The sequence below is a fragment of the Danio aesculapii genome, chromosome 5 (genome assembly GCF_903798145.1).
Source record: "Danio aesculapii chromosome 5, fDanAes4.1, whole genome shotgun sequence".
Taxonomy (NCBI): domain Eukaryota; kingdom Metazoa; phylum Chordata; class Actinopteri; order Cypriniformes; family Danionidae; genus Danio; species Danio aesculapii.
In genome coordinates, this window is record NC_079439.1 from 24,590,211 (window position 1) to 24,608,714 (window position 18,504).

An 18,504-nucleotide genomic window follows, 5' to 3' on the forward strand; every position below is an offset into this window, starting at 1 on the left:
GGTGTAAAGTAACTAACTACAAATACTCAAATGGCTGTAATTGAGTAGTTTTTCTCAGGAATTGTAGTTTTAAAAATGTGTACTTTTACTTTCCCTTGAGTACATTTTTAGTGCTGTATCGTTACTTCACTATTTTATTTTTTCTTGATTATGGGGATTAGAAAAATCAGTCCTGTCATTCCTGTCCAATCAAATCACACATAGAAGATAAATTGCATCATAATGAACTACCTCAAGACAGGGGCGATTTATAAACGCAGCAAACTGGACGCATTAAAAGAGTCCAAGAAGATGTCCAAAATCTTTACACACATTGACTTAGAGACTGTTCAGATGCATGTCTCTGATGAGAAGACGTTGAATGTTTACTGTATGATGACCGAAATGGCCCTAAACACTCAGCAGGCACAAGACCTCAACATGATGTCAGATTGATGTTGTACCCCAACGTTTTGGGGATGTTGCATTTTGTTTGAAAAATCAAGGCCTACGTCAACGTCCAACCTAAAATCAACCAAATATCAATGTCTAATGACGTTACAGCTTGACGTTGTGTGGACGTTACCACTATGACGTCTATCAGATGTTGGATTTTGGTTGCCATACCTGACCAATAAATGTCAATATCTGACATCAATATGACGTTGGTTTAAGATATTGGCTCGACGTTGGATTTTGGTCAGTTTCTAACAACCTAAAATCGACCAAATATCAACGTCATTTGACGTCATTATTGGACATCAAAATAACATTGTCCTTAGACGCTGACTAGACATTGAATTTTGGTCACCTGACATCAAAAACCTAAATTGAACGTAATATTAATGTCTTATGATGTTGTGTGCCTGCTGGGCTTGACTAAATGCACTACAGAATGTTACGTTTACACACATCCATAAATTACATGTAAATGCATCAGCTTTTTACAGCATAATACTCACTTCTCTTGAGTACTTTTAAAAGGTCTACTTTTTACTCATACTTTGAGTTATATTTACAACAGGTACTTTTACTCTACTTGCACTACATTTTTAGGCAAGTATAATGGTACTTTTACTTAAGTATGATTTTTCAGTACTCTTTACACCACTGTATAGGAGAGCCTATCATAACATTTGGACCGAACGTTTTAATTGGACAAACGTTTTTTTGATCCTAGTTTACCTTCCTCAGAATATTAAAATGCATATAAATACACTTGGACCACTTCATTTAATGATTGCTATCAGCATATGAAAAGACTTTCAACCAGCATAACAAAAACAGTTTCTGAAGACCTATTGCACCTTCAGAGTAAACATTGCCCTTTAATGCATGGGAAAGTCCAAGCAAATGGTTCACGTGTGAGAGAGAAAGCAAGCAGAGCAGCTCAATGCCAAACATCCACAGTCTGCGGTTCATCTCTCATTCACATATGCACCGAGAGGCGTTTAATCTGTTTAACCCTGGACCCTCACACAGCTCATGAGGAATCAGAGGCGGTCAGCAGGTGCGTCTCATGTCCACTTAGGGGAGGAGCTTACGTCTCATAGTGCAGTGCTTGTGTTCAGGATGCATGTTGTGTGCGTGGATCGATACACAACGCTTCAGCCACAAACACGCCGAGCAGCTGCTTTATCTGAAATCAATGTGCGTGCATGACGCTGTGGGATGGCAGCATGTAGAGCCGGTGGGCTGAAACCCACAGCATTCATTAACCTGCACTGCAGTGATGAGGAGCGACCACAACATCTACATCTACTGTACATCCTTCCTTTCCAAAAAGCTGGCTAAAGAGCACACCTGGAGCTCTCGTAGTCTGTGAAGGGGATTCTGCATGAGTGAAACAGATGTGTCAAACTGGATATCAGTACATTTTTTAAAAGCTGATTTAAAAAACAAAAACAGATTTCTTTTGACAAAGAAATGCACAAAATGTATATTTGAAGACAAAATGATGTGAAATTTTTATGTATTTTTAAATATTTCCCAAGTGAAAAAAGCAGATTTCAACCCATTTTAAACTCATTTATTCATTTTCCTTCAGATTAGTCAATATTTCAGAGGTCACCACAGCGAAATGAACCACCAACTATTCCAGTATATGTTTTACACAACAGATGCCCTTCCAGCCGCAACCCAGTACTGGGAAACACCCATACACACTCATTCACACACATACACTCAAACACTATATATGGACAATTTAGTTTATTCAATTCACCTATACTACATGTCTTTGGACTGTGGGGAAAACCGGAGCACCCAGAGGAAACCCACGTAAACACAGGGAGAACATGCAAACTCCACACAGAAATCTCAACTGGCCCAGCTGAAACTCGAACCAGTGACCTTCTTGCTGTGAGGCGACAGTGCTAAGCACTGAGCCACCGTGCCAGCACATTTTAAACTAATAATACTGTATGTATTTTTCAATTCTTCTTTATTTCTATAGTGTTTTTACAATGTAGATTGTGTCAATGTAGCTTAACATAGATGAGGAAAAACTTGGACGTACTACATCTGCCATTTTGTCGTGATCACGTGATCTACCCACTTAAGTTGCTTTGCTTCACTCCCATTCATAAATTTTGTTGCGGGGAATCATGGGATAGTGCAGAATGCATGGGATGCGCACTTCAGAATCTTGCCAGAAGTATTAGGTCATGCGGGTACTTCTCGCATACTGATTTTCAAATTCTATGCATTCGGACATACTACTTGTCTCGAATACTGTTTTTAGCGTACTACATAGTATGGAAGTATGCGATTTCGGATGCAGCTTTAGTAAGAGCTTGATTAGCTGGTTCAGGTGTGTCTAATTGGGGTTGGAAGTAAACTTTGCAGGACACCAACCCTCCAGGACCGAGTTTGGGCACCCCACTTTAGGTGAATAATAATCTCTGCAAGTTAATATGCTGAATAAAAAGGCTGTTTTGGGAAACTTATATCAACATCTGTCCATTTGTTTCCACATTTGGAATTCCAGAAAGCCCCGCCTTCTATTCAATATTCAGTGGGAAGTACATCAATATACCTTCAGTTCACACACATTTTAATAACTAATTCATAATGATTCAATTCAATTCATCTTTATTTCTATAGCGCTTCTACACTGTAGATTTTCAAAGCAGCTTAACATAGAAGTTCTAGTAAATTGAAACTGTGTCAGTTCAGTTTTAGAGTTGAAGTTCAGTTTAGTTCAGTTCAGTGTGGTTTAATTTTCTCTGCTGAAAGTCCAAACACTGAAGAGAAAATCCATCAACGTGTAGCTCCACAAATCTTAAACCAAGCAAGCCAGTGGCGACAGTAGCGAGGAACAAAATTCCCCAATTGACGACAGTGAATGAAAAAATGTAATACTTTTTTTTTGTCTAACAATATTTACCTTATCAGTTTTTTGTTATTTTAAATAACATTTTTACTCTAAAATGAATGAAGAATATTTTATTAAATACTATGAAGATTGTTCTTGGTCGATTAAATGTCACTTGGGAAAAAATTTAATAGTGAAGGATGTGATAATAACGTAAGTATAGTGAAGTAATTTACTGCAATAGTGAAGTATATGACTGATAATAACGTAAGTATAGGGAAGTAATTTATTTCAAAAGTAAAGTATGTGATGATAGTAATATTAGCATAGTGAAGTAATTAAGTTCAATATTGAAGTAAGCAATGTGCTCTTGCAATATTTAGATTTTGGTACATTATTCTTTTTAACAGTATATCTATTTCTATATTATTATTTGATATGAGATATAAAGTAATTATTTAATGAGTGTGGATCATGACCTTTTGAATTTTACTTGGGAAATATTTGAAAAAGAGTCAAAATTTCCCAGGAGTTCTAATAATAATTTTGTCTTTACTTTCATGAATCTCTGTGCAAAAGCATAGAAATCTATTTTATTTAAACCACTGATATATATATATATTTAATGGGCGTCTCTGAGTGCTCCTGTTTCCCCCACTGTCCAAAGACATGCGCTATAGGTGAATTGAATAAACTTAATTTGACCGTAGTGTATGTGTGTGAATGCAAGAATGTATGGATGTTTCCCAGTGATGGGTTGCGGCTAAAAGGGCAGCTGCTGCGTAAAACAGGCTGGATAAGTTGGCGGTTCATTCCACTGTGGCAACCCCTGATTAACAAGGGGACTAACCCGAAAAGAAAATAAATAAATATATTTAATGATTTTTGATCACTTCAAAACCATCGGATGTTGACTCTATTCTTTTTTGTAAGAGCGGGCACCATCACTGAAATCTAACTGTCTCCAATCTTGAATTTTATTTGTAAAATACAGCTCTTTATGTTGCAAACTGTTGTTTTCTTACTATGATATTTTTATTTGTATGTATTGATACTTGTTTGTAGAGCAAGTAATTTGGCGATTTACTCCCCCATATGCAAATGAATCAGATGTCCTAAAACAATCACAGAACAAAAGCTTTGCATAATAAGGTGAATGCTATAAGACAGGATGATATAACAAACCAATTATTAACTGACTGCATGGTCACTGACTTGTATAATGTCTATTGCGTAATCCAACATTTTTCCTCCAAGTAAAATAATGAAATAAATAATATAAAAGTTGTGTAAAATATCAGACTATAAGAAGAATTTAGTGCATATTGAAATTTAAATAGGCAACGCAGTGGCGCAGTAGGTAGTGCTGTCGCCTCACAGCAAGAAGGTCGCTGGTTCAAGCCTCGGCTGGGTTAGTTGGCGTTTCTGTGTGGAGTTTGCATGTTCTCCATGCGTTCACGTGTGTTTCCTCTGGGTGCTCCGGTTTCCCCCACATTCCAAAGACATACGGTACAGGTGAATTGGGTAGGCTAAATTGTCCGTTGTGTATGAGTGTGAATGAGTGTGTATGGGTATTTCCCAGAGAAGGGTTGCAGCTGGAAGGGCATCCACTGTGTAAAACATGCGCTGGATAAGTTGGCGGTTCATTCCGCTGTGGCGACCCCAGATTAATAAAGAGACTAAGTCGAAAAGAAAATGAATGAATGAAACTTACATACAGTGCAAGATTACTGAAAATGATGACAAAATTGAGCAAGGGTTATTAAAAGAGTTATTAAAATATGTATAGATAAATCTACTTGTTTTTTTTTCCAGTACATTAAAGAGGATTTTTAGCTTGATTTTTAGTCAATGACTACTGGCGCTTTTAGAGTCAAAAACTAAAAACAAAAACAATTCAAAGCAAAACATGCATCAGATTAATACCTGTGGCTCCTGATGATACATTGAGGTCTTATGAAGGTAATGATTTTGGAAATAATCTTCAGTTTCTTGCACGAACCATCTCGCTGTATCAGCCCTCATTGTATTGTCAGGAGCCATTAGAATAAATTTTGCATTTGCTGTTCGCATTTTTCAACCTTCACAGTCATGGCTATGAAGAACTTGTGTTATATGAATCACCACAGCTCTCTCTAAAAATATTCCTTAATGTTCTACTGTAGAAATGGCCTGAAGGTGAATAAATTGACAGATTCTCTTTTTCTTTCTTTTTTTTTCCTCGAGTGAGCTGTTTCTTTAAGCCAGAACAGAGGCACATTTTCCTTATCCAGGATGGCTAGCTTGTCTGTGATTCGCCCTTTGACTTAAAAAAGAATTTTCTGGTCAAAGACATGTTGCCTTGACCAGTGTGGTGTGAACTGATGAGTTATGTATGAAAATACATGGAGCATTTTATGTGCAATATTTCATGGATCAGCAATTCTGAAGTAAGATGAAAGATGTACCATCTGTGATAAGCGAAACATGGCCACGGCGTTAATTTTATTAACCAGCTTCAATGTGTCACAAAGAACCTTTCAAAAGCACAATGTTTTTATCAGTGAATACGTTTTTGTGCTGTATTCTGTTGATACTTAAGCAGTAAACATTTTTAAAGATAAACTTGGTGACACTGGCCTCAATAATCCCCTTTTCCCAAACTCACTGCCCTGAAGGCACTGTTCACAGAACATGCAAATACTAAATCTGTAAGCCTTCCTAAGGCTTTGACGGAAACGCACACACATACTGGAGAGAGAGAAAAAACTGCAACCATTTACAGCCTGAGATATGTTATTAACAACAGTGAACTATCAAATCAAGACTCAAACTATTCTGGATCTGATCTTTGATCTCAGCAACAAGAAATGAATAAAAGCAGATATCAACTAAAAAAAAAGCTTGCACACACACACGCACACGCACACACACACAATCTTACTATATCTCAGCAACATCAAATGAACACCATGCAATGCAAACTAACTAAAGGGATTTTTCATCCAAAAATGAACATGTACTCACTATTTACTCAAGTGGTTCCAAACCTTTATGAGTTTCTTTCTTCTGTGTTTTCTTCTTTCTTTCATCTGGAGAGAGCTTAAAATATGTAACCACTGACTTCCATAGTAGGAAAAACAAATACTCTGCAAGTCAGCGGTTACCGGTTTCCAGTTTTCTTCCAAATATCTTCTTTTGTGTTTAACAAAGAAGCTCATAAAGCTTTGGGTCAAGTAAAGGGTGAGTAAATGATGACAGATTCTTCAATTTTGGGTGAACCATTCCTTTAACAGCTTCAACTGCAGAACCTGAAACCGTTGATATCATCTGCCTGGCACTCTCAGAGGTGCGAAACGACTTTCGAACACATCGCTGAACACACTGGTGTGTGTTGAGCAGGTGTTAGCTTATATGACCTATTTTATGTAACTGTCTTTCCACTAAATTCAACGTCAGATCTGCCAACAATACAAAAGCTCTACTCAGAAACCAGCTGAACACAAGCTAACTCGCTTTATGCAGAAGGCACTATTAGTCCAAAAGGCAAGCTAGAGGCTAAATTAATTACAACTCATTGAGCTTTTAACTGGGTCATTCCCACTATGAACAACCTCTTGAACTCTAGAAGGTATTTTGATTAAAGGTAGGCCTATGTTGGATTTGCACTGGTCATATTTAAACGAGCAGCTGTAACCTGATTATTGGCATTTTTCCATCGTTCAAAAGACAGTGCATAAAAATAAATCTGAATTAACTTTCCCCATCTAAAAATGTTTAATGCAATCTAGTATCTGACATATAAGGATGTGAATTAACGAGACACGCATAGGAGATGGCGCTGGATTCATGACCCGTGTCGCTGTCCAGGGTGCTGAAGAGACCTGTAGAATACAGCAGACACGGTTTCCCTGGCCTTCTGTAAATATCTCTTTAGCCGAGTGAGTGTTCCTCTATCTTTATAATGTGGGTCAGTTAATCTAAACCGTAGGGCCCATCGAGAGAATACTGGGAGTCCGTTTATTCCAGTGCCCATTTTCCAGTAGCGGGCGGACAGCGCGCCTCAATCAGGTCAGTTGTACACAGGCTAGTGATGCGTTTCAAGATTAGGGTGTTTGATATGTAACCCACATAACCGTGCGAGATGATAAAGTCTGCTTTCATTGAATTGGCAGATTCAGTTTTATTTATTAGTTCTACTTCCTTTTCAAATGGTGATACAGGGTATCCTGCTTCTTTTCTGCATTCACTGGAAATAGTGTGTGTGTGTGTGTGTTCCCCGGTTTCACGGAGGGGACGGTGAAAGAGACTACCATACGAGAGATGAATACCAATAGTTTGTCCCTCCTCCTCCTCCCCCTCCTCCGTAGCTCCTACTGAACGGTGCAGTGGCGGGATGGCGCGCGGATAATAAACTATGCGGGGGCATTTCATTAGGAAAACACTCGCGAAGCTCACTGTTTACCGCATACCCGATTTAAAAAAAAAGTCATGAAAAATGAACGCTTCTCACCACCCTTCCCTGAAATCGACTAATGCCAGTGTTTTGTGAACGTACGACATAACCTTTTTGACACGCGCAGGCATGTGCGCGCGCTGGAAAAGCTTTAAGTAAACCGAGCCAACAGATGGTAAAATCACCATGACAACTTGGACTCGGTGCGGGTCTCTCTTCCTGGATTCACCCACACGGACCGTCGCGACACTGTTTTCTGACTGGCGCTCCTGCGTGCACTGCCCTTACCGTTCCAACAGGTGACGAACTGCAGCTTTAATTCACACGCGCTCAGCGTCACGCGCCGCCCGTGATTAATATATCAGCGGGTATTGAGCAGGCACGCGGAGAACGGCTCGACCCCCGAGTGTCCCTCGCGCAGACAGGCCTGGCAAACAGCTAAATAACGGTGCTGGCAGAGGTGTTTCCAAACAGATGCGAATAAGTTGATCTAGTCTAACACAGGAGAATTACAAAGCTGACTGTTTAGGGCCATCTAATGACTATGATTAACGAGAATCCACAGCCCAGATGCCGCAAATCACGGCTCTGAGGTTATCCGAATGATAATTCTCCCCTCTCCCTCTATCAACTCGTCTCCCCCTCTCTTTTTTCCTCGCTCTCTGCTCACCGTCTTGCGATTGCGAGCTTTCATGCTGCAGATGCGAGAACGAAAATGCCGTTAAAATGTAATCAAAGGGTAAAAAAATGAAAATATTTCCTTTTCTAAAGCATCAATTTGTTAAAAGCCATTTCCAGAACACAAGCAATGCGGCGCATTCATTAGAGCAGCGTTCATTGTTCAATCAAATCGCGTTCCACATACACTCGTTCACAATCCAATTTACGCTTTTTTCATAAGTACCCTCATTTTTGGATTCACCAGCATCTGGAAATTGCTCTTATTACTCGCGGTTGCTCCTTCTCACCGCTGCTTGATATTGAGAAACGACGGCGCGCATCAGCTCAGCCATAAATAAGAAAAAATTGGGCTCACCTGCCGAAACGCTCAGCCGGTATCGCATCCGAGCAAACGCTGTAATAATCTCGTATCTCATCGTTTCCACCATCCAACATGCCCCCTTTTTCCTCGTCGAGCCGTGTGAACGGCGATCGGCTCTTCTTGCGTTTTTCTTATTTTCAATTAACGTCAATCTCCCCGGGTCTATTTTAAGCGCGCGCGCTTTGCGCGGTCGCGGACGCAAGGTCAGGAGCGCCCACTGCCACGCGCGTTGCCAGGCAACCGAAGGGACACGAGCGAGCTTACAAACCGGCAGCAAAACAAAATAAATAAATAAGTAAATAAGGCGGATATGGGCAGCAAAAGCTCGTCTCATCCAAACCAGACTCGCCGCATATAAATTAAAACAGCACTGAGTCATGGGGAATTGAGAGCGTTGTGGCATTGCTGGGGTGTGGCGGGTGCATCACCATTTATTATCTGAATTAAAATCTTAAGATCAGTTTGCAGAGCTGCTGCAGAGAGCATCAAGCCAGAACCTTCTATATAAGAACAGAAAGAAAGGGACACTACACTGTTTTCACTTGCGCCTGTGTTCTTTCTGTAGAGTCAAAACAAGCACCACTAAGCGAAACTCGCTCAAATGAAAGGATGTCGAGACAGCCAATGTTTTCCTCACACTTACAGGCACAGCAGCAGCACAGTCCTCAAGGAAGCAAAGATGATTTCAGTGATCGACCCAGCAATCTTCAAAAGGGCTCAGCAGCTACAGCACACCAGCCTTTCTTTCAGTAAACCTTCAGAGGACCTACACTGGCTATAATGCTCTATAACAGAAGCACTGAACCACTTCATAGTTAATTTCTTTTTACACAAACCTGTTCAACTGTCAGCTGCTGCTGTGCAGCTTGTAGTACATTTACATGCACAGCAGGCGCTTATTTGCTCAGCAGGTGGCATGTATTGCAATTGTGATGAGGGTTATTTGTAAGTGAGTTATAAATGTGATCATCTCTTCATTTAGCGCTGGAAACATTAATCTAGAATCAGAGCTTTTGACATGCTCTTTTAGTGTTTCAGTGGAACATGTCGATCATCTGTGCAGACCAAGAGCTGCCGGTCACATCAGATATAAGATGACAATTAAATGATTTAAAGTTCTTTTTAGCCTAATGTGCAGACAACCATAAAAGACTCCCAGTTAAAATCTCCTCAAAAATGTCATTTTCATCAGAACAAACACTTGGCTAGTGAAATCACACATTACACAACATACTTTTGTCTTAAATCTGTCTTTATTTACAAAATATACTTAAATGTTAAGAGTTGGATGCAGTCATGCAGAAGGACAGATTACTGTTTGAGCTCAGGATGTATCATCATGACCAATTCACAACTTCCTATTCCTTTTTTAATTACCCAGGAATGATGGAGGCGGAGGAAAGTGGAAGGGCTGGGATGGGGGAAGAGGGAAGACAAGGGAAGCTTTATTGGGGGAAATGCTCATTACTGTACATGCAAGTTCACTTAGAAGTCAAACAGAATCAGTTATACAAAATCTTCAAAATAAAAATGTCTTTTAGCATCTAAACAAAAGTTCAGAATTGAAACAGTGGATTTATAAAATTAAATTACATATTCACTTGTTCTGGTGTGACAGAATTCATATTTTACATCAGTGACATTGCAGTTTAGTATTTTAAAACACAATAAAATTATTACAAACTATTAAACATGTTGTTGATTCCTAAGCTTGCTTAAAAAAGAACTGATCTATGATCATGAAGTATATGAGCTATTTTTGTTGCCGATGGCATATGACTGTGCTGTCATTATCTCCTACGTTTCAGAATAAAGTATTATGACAAACAAATCTTACACCCTCATTATTAAGTTTTAAAATACAGCAAATACGCACATACTGTACAGAGAGACCCTCATACACTCACAGCCTGAATTTGCTCCCGCTAAAGTAAATACTGTACACTATGAATAAAACTTCTAAAACGGTGAAGTGTGAAAGGGAAACGTTTCTGATGCCGTGTCACGTATCTGAAGTTATTTACATTATTTATAACGATTACGCGGATGAGGACAGAAACACCGCACAAACATTTTAAACAAATGAATAAGCAGAAAGCTTCAAGAAAAGAACATTTCCTACGGTTTGCATAAAATGTTTGTCTGCAGATACTCCTGGTGTGAGTTGTCATGGAGACAAACTAGCTGTCAATCATATAACACTGTCTGATCATGAGATCAACCAAATCAATCCTCACACTCTCTCTCTTTCTCTCTCTCTTTTCTGTCTGCGTCTGTTTGTCTCTCCCTCCCTCCCTTCTTTTCAGTCTTTCCCTCTCGTAATAAATTGAAATAATGGTTTCAGACCCAGCACCCAGCAGGACGTCTCCAGGACTTTGGCCTGCGTGTTTTGATGTTTTGCCACTGGTTCAGTAAGGCACTGAGAGAGGGCAGGCGGGCGAGTGATTGCTCCATCCAATAGTCTGTTGTGTGATTACCGGTTCATGTTGTGGTCAGAGCCGAGAAGACGAGTGTGTTCCGGTGAGATGAGTTTTGGTTGGGTGCGTGTCCACTTTCTAAAGGGAATCGCAGTCGACTCTAAGAGACGGAGAGTCTATCCCATGCCACATGATCAGCAAGGGACAGGTTTCCAATCTGAGAATAAGACAAGACAGCAGCCCGACCCTTTGAGACTTACAAGATGTGTTGTTTCTTTTCTTTACAATAACACAATAATTCATGGACTCCAATGGAAGCAAATCAACAAAGTACTGATATATTTGATGCTTGAGAGATGATTTGTTTATGACACCAATTTATGTGTCGATATGTCTGCCCGTATATGTTTTTAATTTCTTTTATGATTCACTGTTTTATAAATTGCTTAAGACCACAGTTTAAGCTAAGAATATTTTTTTATTGCTCTACTGAAGAATAAAAAGCCACCGATATCTTAAATGTCCTAAGGCGAGTAAATTACCAGCATTTAATAAAAACTTTTGTAAAAGCTATAGCTTTAAAGCACCCGCTTCAAATGTTATCACTCATTATCAGTTGAATGGGCATTACCCATGGTCATCAGCTGATAGATATAGACCAGTGGGGGCCTTCTGCGCCAACTAGTAGGCTCAGAAGGCTGTTTTCATCCATCCATATGGTTGAACAGCTATACTTACAGGGAAGACTCCAGCTCCAGATCTGTTTTTACATTACTGTGATGGTTGGGTTTAGGGTTGCTGTATGGGTAGACGTTAATAAAATACAATTAATGGGAAATTAAATAAATAATACTCCTTAATTTAATTTTTGTATGTGATCTATAGCTGATTAACCATGTGGATGGATGATAACAGCCTTCTAAGCCTACCACTATGCGCAGAAAGCCCCTACTGGCCCATATCTCTCAGCTGATAATGCCCATTCAATCGAGTGATAACATTCGAATCGGCTGTTTAAAGCTACTGCACGTTCCACCAGACCAAAGGTGTGCTCATATTAGCAATATTTAAGTTAAATTGGGCAGGCAAAAAAGCCCTTGTCTGTAATGGAGCCCTTTTTTGTAGAGTTGTGAAGAAAATCTCAAAGAAGTCATTTTCAAATCTAGCAGCGTTCAAGTCAAATCTCTTGACCAACTTCAACCTGATTTGAGGTTAATACTTTGCCCTCGCACTACATTCTATAGCTGCATGGACTCCCATTGAAAAATTGACCACATATTAAGGCCCAAGGTGTTTTTTACATGCATTTTTTATTTCTCTTTGCTATTTGGGCTTATTGGAACCTAGTTTGAATAAAAATCTAAGTATAATCTTTTGATACAATGTACTTTTAGAGAATATTATGTCCATTCGTGTGGACTCGTGGTCCGAATTTACACAAAACACTTTTTCCTGAATTTTTTAATGCATATTTAACATAGAAATTCTTTTTAAAACTTGCTTCTGACCGTCAGAGAGTAAAAACTAAAATTTTCCCAGTTTGGACAGTTAAAAATAGGGTTTGGGACATTTCATATGCTGCAAAACAGTTGCAGGATGACACTGTATGTCTGTAACAAAATATAAAACATTCAAAGTAATTTAAATAACCACTTAAGCACTAAAATGCGCTGTCCACATATGTGGATGCTCAAGCACTAGGAGGTTAAGGCACTTACAAATATAGCTAGATAAAACTCCCTACTGACAAAATGTGTGTCATTTCACTAAATCCCTAATTATTTTAAAGTTTTTTAATTGACTTGTTGTTACTCTTTCATATAAATAACTATCCTCAGCCTTTATATAAAGTAAAGACTATGGGAGGAAGAGCTTTCTCATTCAAAGCCCCTTTCCCGTTTCAGATAGTAAGAGAAAAAGCATTCCATAATTTAGCACACAGGTGTCAAATCCAGTTCCTGGAGAGCCGCAGCTCTGCACAATTTAATTGCAGGCCTGTTTCAACACACTTACCTGTAGGTTTCAAGCAAAACTGAAGGACTCAATTAGTTTGATCAGGTGTGTTTAATTTGGGTCAGAACTAAACTGTGCAGAGCTGCAGCCCTCCAAGAACCGAGTTTGACACCTGTGGTCTAAATTATGAAATGGTCTTTCTCTTAATATCTGAAACACATCAACTTTGGATCATTTTAAAAAGTTGATTAAGACACATTCATTTAAGCTTGTTTTCAGTTGATGGTTTATTTTTATTATTATTTTATGTGTTTAATATCTATTATTGGAGCACTTTGGATTTAAGTAAAGCACATTACAAATAAAATGTATTATTTATTATAAATATGGATCAAAGTCTGAAAAGATTTACTCTAACTGAATTAAGAGATTATTTATTATTTCAATTTCATATAAATTTCGTTTTTCAGAATTTGTATTCATTAAAATATTAACTGTTTATAATCATCATAACTGTGATGATTTCTATTAACACGAATATTACCAGAAATAATGCTTATAAACAGGGTTTCTACAGGTTTCATCAAGTCAAATTTAAGATTAGGATCTTTTTAAGACCATAATGAATAAAATTTCTGACTTAAGGTTAAACGCTAAAGATTTTTTACTGGCCAAGTTAAAACCATTAAAAAAAAACAAATGATATTGTAAGGAGGATAATTGAACCATATTAATAAGTAAATAAGTTAATAAACGTTTCTTAAAACTGTTATTGAAATATATTGTAAGTGATTGGAAGGGTGTTGCCCCAATTTGGTATAACTTTACACAGACAAAGGAAAATTAAAACCCGTTTAAAATGATTGAAGACCTACAACACAATATTTCAGTGGATTTAAGACTTTTTAAAGGCTAAAATTTGGTTATTGAAATTTAAGACTTTTTGAGACTGCTGATACCCTAATAAATACATCAAAACAGCCATGTCAGTGTTATTTTGATCAAATAAAGGCACCCGTGTGGAGTATAAAAGACTAATATAAAGACTAAAACAAAATGGTGGAGCAATAAGCTCATCTCTGCTCCTCAGCTCTGCTGACTCTCTAACATGACTGGGCCACAATCCAGTTCTTGTTTTTTATGTTTACACAGAGCCCGGGGCAGTTTCAGAGACAAGTGTAATTTCTCAGAACATCTCTTTCAGTGATATCTGTCAGACATCAAGGACAGACTATGAGTGCTATTCTATATCAGCAGCTTTTAACACAGTGAAGAACTTTACTTACCTCTGAACTGAACCAGTAGATAAAACCCTTACTAAAGAAATGGTATCACAAACAACATACAGTACAAAACTCACATGTACACACACAGACAAAACAGCCTTAGACGAACCATTATATTTTGACGCTCTCTGTTCCGTAGACGTTATAGCCCTCTCTGTATGTGGTGAAACTCTGTGCAGTGGATGGAGGGGCTGGTTTGAAGTTCTGGGCATTTTTGGCAAGTTTGAGGCGCTTGGTCTCCTGGTGCGACTTATAGCAGAACTCCACCAGAGCCACTGTCATGGCCAGGCCCAAACCTCCAACCAGGATATAGAAAACGCCAGCCACGTTACTGAGACTCAGCGCGCTGGTCTTATCCTATGGGGTGGGGGGAGATACAGTTAGTACACATGAAAGAGACCTGGATGCACAGTAAATGACTATATACTGTAATAATGAATAAAGGGATTTAAACATACGCATGCAAGCTCTCACAACCCAGCATGCACTCATTCATACTCTCTCTCACACACACACACATACAAACAGAAGTGTTTTTTACATCTTTTGATCTCATGCACACTAGGGGTTGCACGACTAGTCAGCTCATTGGTTTGCTGTTGACTATTCATTCTTCAAATGGATTAGAGCTGTATGTGTTGTTTAATATGCTGTAACAATCAAATATTGAGTGAATTACATTGTAAAATGTTATATATTGGCATCTATGGTTTCATGATGAAGCTTTAAGATCTCTGACACCTTTCTAAGGCATGAAAGTTTCACACTAATAAATAATTTAAGTTTTTTTAACAACAGGCTTACTGACAAGTTCTTTAGAGGGCTCAAAAATATGGAAATGATTTAAATCAAGTAGGCATGTGCTGTTAGCAATTTACTCAGAGGGGAAAAAAGATGAGCTAAAGCTGTAAAGGTCACAATAAACTTAAGATAATAGCAGGGATATGATCTATTATATGATTAAAATGTTCTTTACATAAATAATAATAATAATAATAATAATAATAATAATAATAATAATAATAATAATAATAATAATAATAATAATAAAACATTATTTAAAATAATTGTTCATTGAATTATTGTGACCAAAATGGTTATTCTTTAGCATTGGCCTATTGGGTCCTTTATTTTTTCAATAGTGTCTGCTCAAATACACTGAAAAATCAGCATGCAAAAGAGTGGTTTACTTTCAAAGCACGTTGTTGGCAAACGTTATATTAATTTAGAGTTTAAACACCAACCAAAAATGACTAAAGTGAACTTAAAGGGGTGGTCCAGAGTGTATTTTAAGGCTTGGTTGTTTTTATAAGATGCAAAGCAATGTGTGATTATATACAGCTACACAGCTAACATGAAAACGACTGTCATGTTTCCTAGTTCCTCTGAAAGGCCCGCCGTCAAGAGGCTCTGATTGGTCAGCTAACATAATGTGCTGTGATTCACGGATCAGCTCCACATCACCAGGAAGCGTCACGGCCCTACAAGCATGCGCTTTTGCGCTGTGTAAATTCTGTCAGTCAGAGTAGCTGTTAGCTGTATCAGTTTGAGCCGGAATCAGACAGAAAATGACATAGAGGACACAGCTGAACATCACACCTGCTCTCTAAAATAAAACCTGACAAGTGTCTTTCATATTTATTCAGAATAAGCATGTGTAAGTAATGTGAAACCTTCACATATCTTTTGCGAGTTATTTATTTGAGATGTAGAATGCAGGCAAAACGTCTACATAGAGAGACACTGCAGTGCTGCTGAAGATTGTGGGTGTTTACAGCAGTCTGACGGATAAATATGAATGTGTAGCTAAATTGTTAACAGTGCCAAACAGCATTTCCCGTTGTTTACGTCCTTGTTTATGTCCTCGCTACAACATACCGCTAACATTAAAAACTGTGAATGTAATAGATCAATTTGAACAAATAAAAACACCTACAAGTTGTGGCTGACAAATCCACAGCTTCTTCTATTATGGTTGGAGTTCCTCCTCCTTTGAGGAGTTTTTAGCCGAATCCAGCACTGAACTGAGGGAGATTTGGAAGCTGTCCTTTGTCAAATGCTAGCTATATATATATTTTAATAATTCTCTGGAACATAATTAAATTAAATTGTAAGCACTTCTCTCTTTGTGTGGTGTCTTTTGGAAGCCCAAATACAAAAACACATCAAGCTCTGTGGAAATAGCAGAGCTTGGATGCCATTTTAGCTTTCTCTGCTATAACATTACAACGCCTCTGGCCACGCTTCTTTGCTGCACATGGTGTATGCGTGTGGTGAATGCTCGTAACCTGATGCATTTGTGATCTCACTCGCCTGGATTTATTTTTTGTAGTCCCCAAACTTTGTTCGCTTGCTAAGCGAACTCTGTTGTTTATGTTCACACATCTACATTACACATAAACTAAAGTTTAAAGTAGTGGACCACCTCCTAAAATTAAGTGGTGCTCAAAGGCAGAGAGAAACCTTAAACGACTGAGACATACCCATTTTTATTTTTTGCATTTTCTCACAGGAGTGATTCAGCCAAGCAGACTTTATCTGCACTCGCAAAACCCTTCACTAATGCAGACGGAAACAGCACAGACTGCTGATGCTGAATGGTATAAATAATGTAAACCGTGAGTATACTCGACTACTTTTTGCCTAGTAAAAGTGACTAGCCGTGCAAGCCCCGTCATACACTGCACGCAACTTGCTTTGAGGGAAAGAAGATGAGCTAAATAAAAGGGGTACTTGAGAGGGGTATTAAAAAAGGGCATCAAATCATTTCGAGGTGTGCCCAGAGGTCAAAGGTTAAAGTTTAAAGGGATTAAAAGCTCAGGCAGCTCAAGAGAGGAAGAAGTTATTCCCTCTCTCCTCTCTACTGGCCAGAGAGACAGTGAAACACTGCCCTGCTAGATAACACACACACAGACAGACATGCGCGCTCACATACACACAAGCACACGCACGCGCGCACACACAGATGAAGAGCCAGCTTTGAGCCTGTTGCCCCCTCTAGAGGTGGAGTTGAGCCAGTACAGAAACATGACAAAAAAAGCTGCCATCAGAGCTACAGTCGGATCCTCTGGCTTCTTCGGTCTGCCATCTTAACAGAGGAAGTGAGGAAGAGGAGAAGGAGGGGGAAGAATATTGATGTTACTATGGCAATTCCCCTCTCTGAACTACTTCTGCAAGCTTCACAGCCTTCAAAACTCATTAACAGACACCTGCATGCGACCAACGCCACACCTCAAAACACAGACAAGCCTCAACAGGACTCGGTTCTGCTGCTGTGACCACCAGCCTGACTGTCTACCAACACACACACAAACACAGACACACACAACGCAGTCTGTCTTCACTGGAAGCCTGTGAAAGGACGCCACAGCAACACAGGACTGCGAGTGTAGCGTTACTCTCTTGAATGCAAAGCCAGAAACCTGTTTTCAAATACGGTTGCCATGGTAACAGGCCCATACAGTCTACGGTAAAGCAGATCTGCTGCTCTTATGCATATGGGACGTGTTTTCGGAGTTAATTAACTTCCTTATCAGACTGGATTGCATAGAGAATTGTAATAAAACAATTGCATTTTATGCTCATTAACTAGAGTCTCCAGGCAAACACGCTCTCCTGCATGTGGTCTCTATTAAACCGAAGCCACTGGCTAATAGGGGGGAAAAAAGGCCACATACACACCGCAGCTTTCCACTTCACCTTTTAGTGCTAATCCTGTTTTGTACACACACAGCTCAATAATTTACAGGAGAGACAGTGCATTCTACAAATAAATTAACTAGTAACTAGGTAGTGACAATTAGGCATAGGACAATAACGGTTTTATACCGCGGTTTGGAAAAGTCAAGGTTTTAAAACCACCCAAATTTTTGCTATAAGAATAAGGAATATAAGAATTGCTATATAATTTTATGTAAGATTTTAATTTTTTTATTTTTAGGACAACGGTATCTCCAGCAGAAAAGATATCCAAAGATGCCGTTGTAATGAAATCTGTGCTTCAGAAACTAATGAAGACAGAAGTCAATGATTCATTTGAATTATTTAGCCTGACATTTTTACTGCTCCAAAATATT

The 18,504-nt window shown here is 38.7% G+C and overlaps 2 protein-coding genes across 4 annotated transcripts in view; both read right to left on the minus strand.

The window, feature by feature from the left end:
- The window catches only part of nlgn3b (neuroligin 3b), a 46,133-nt gene extending 37,156 nt beyond the window's left edge, over positions 1–8,977 (minus strand). Inside the window, exon 1 of the mRNA XM_056457667.1 lies at positions 8,767–8,977. The gene's annotated coding sequence lies outside the window, so the exon portion shown is untranslated. The remainder of the gene's footprint in view (positions 1–8,766) is intronic.
- A 1,029-nt stretch (positions 8,978–10,006) lies between these two features.
- The window catches only part of gria3a (glutamate receptor, ionotropic, AMPA 3a), an 89,575-nt gene continuing 81,077 nt past the window's right edge, over positions 10,007–18,504 (minus strand). For 2 of the 3 annotated variants that reach the window (XM_056457670.1, XM_056457671.1), the window contains exons 15-16: positions 14,538–14,785; positions 10,007–11,406 (exon numbers count right to left, since the gene is read on the minus strand). In XM_056457670.1, coding sequence (XP_056313645.1) covers positions 14,540–14,785 — 246 coding nt within the window. In that variant the 3' untranslated portion in view covers positions 10,007–11,406; positions 14,538–14,539. Of the gene's footprint in view, positions 11,407–14,537; positions 14,786–18,504 lie in introns of those variants that run through there. The other variant, XM_056457672.1, reaches the window with a different exon arrangement.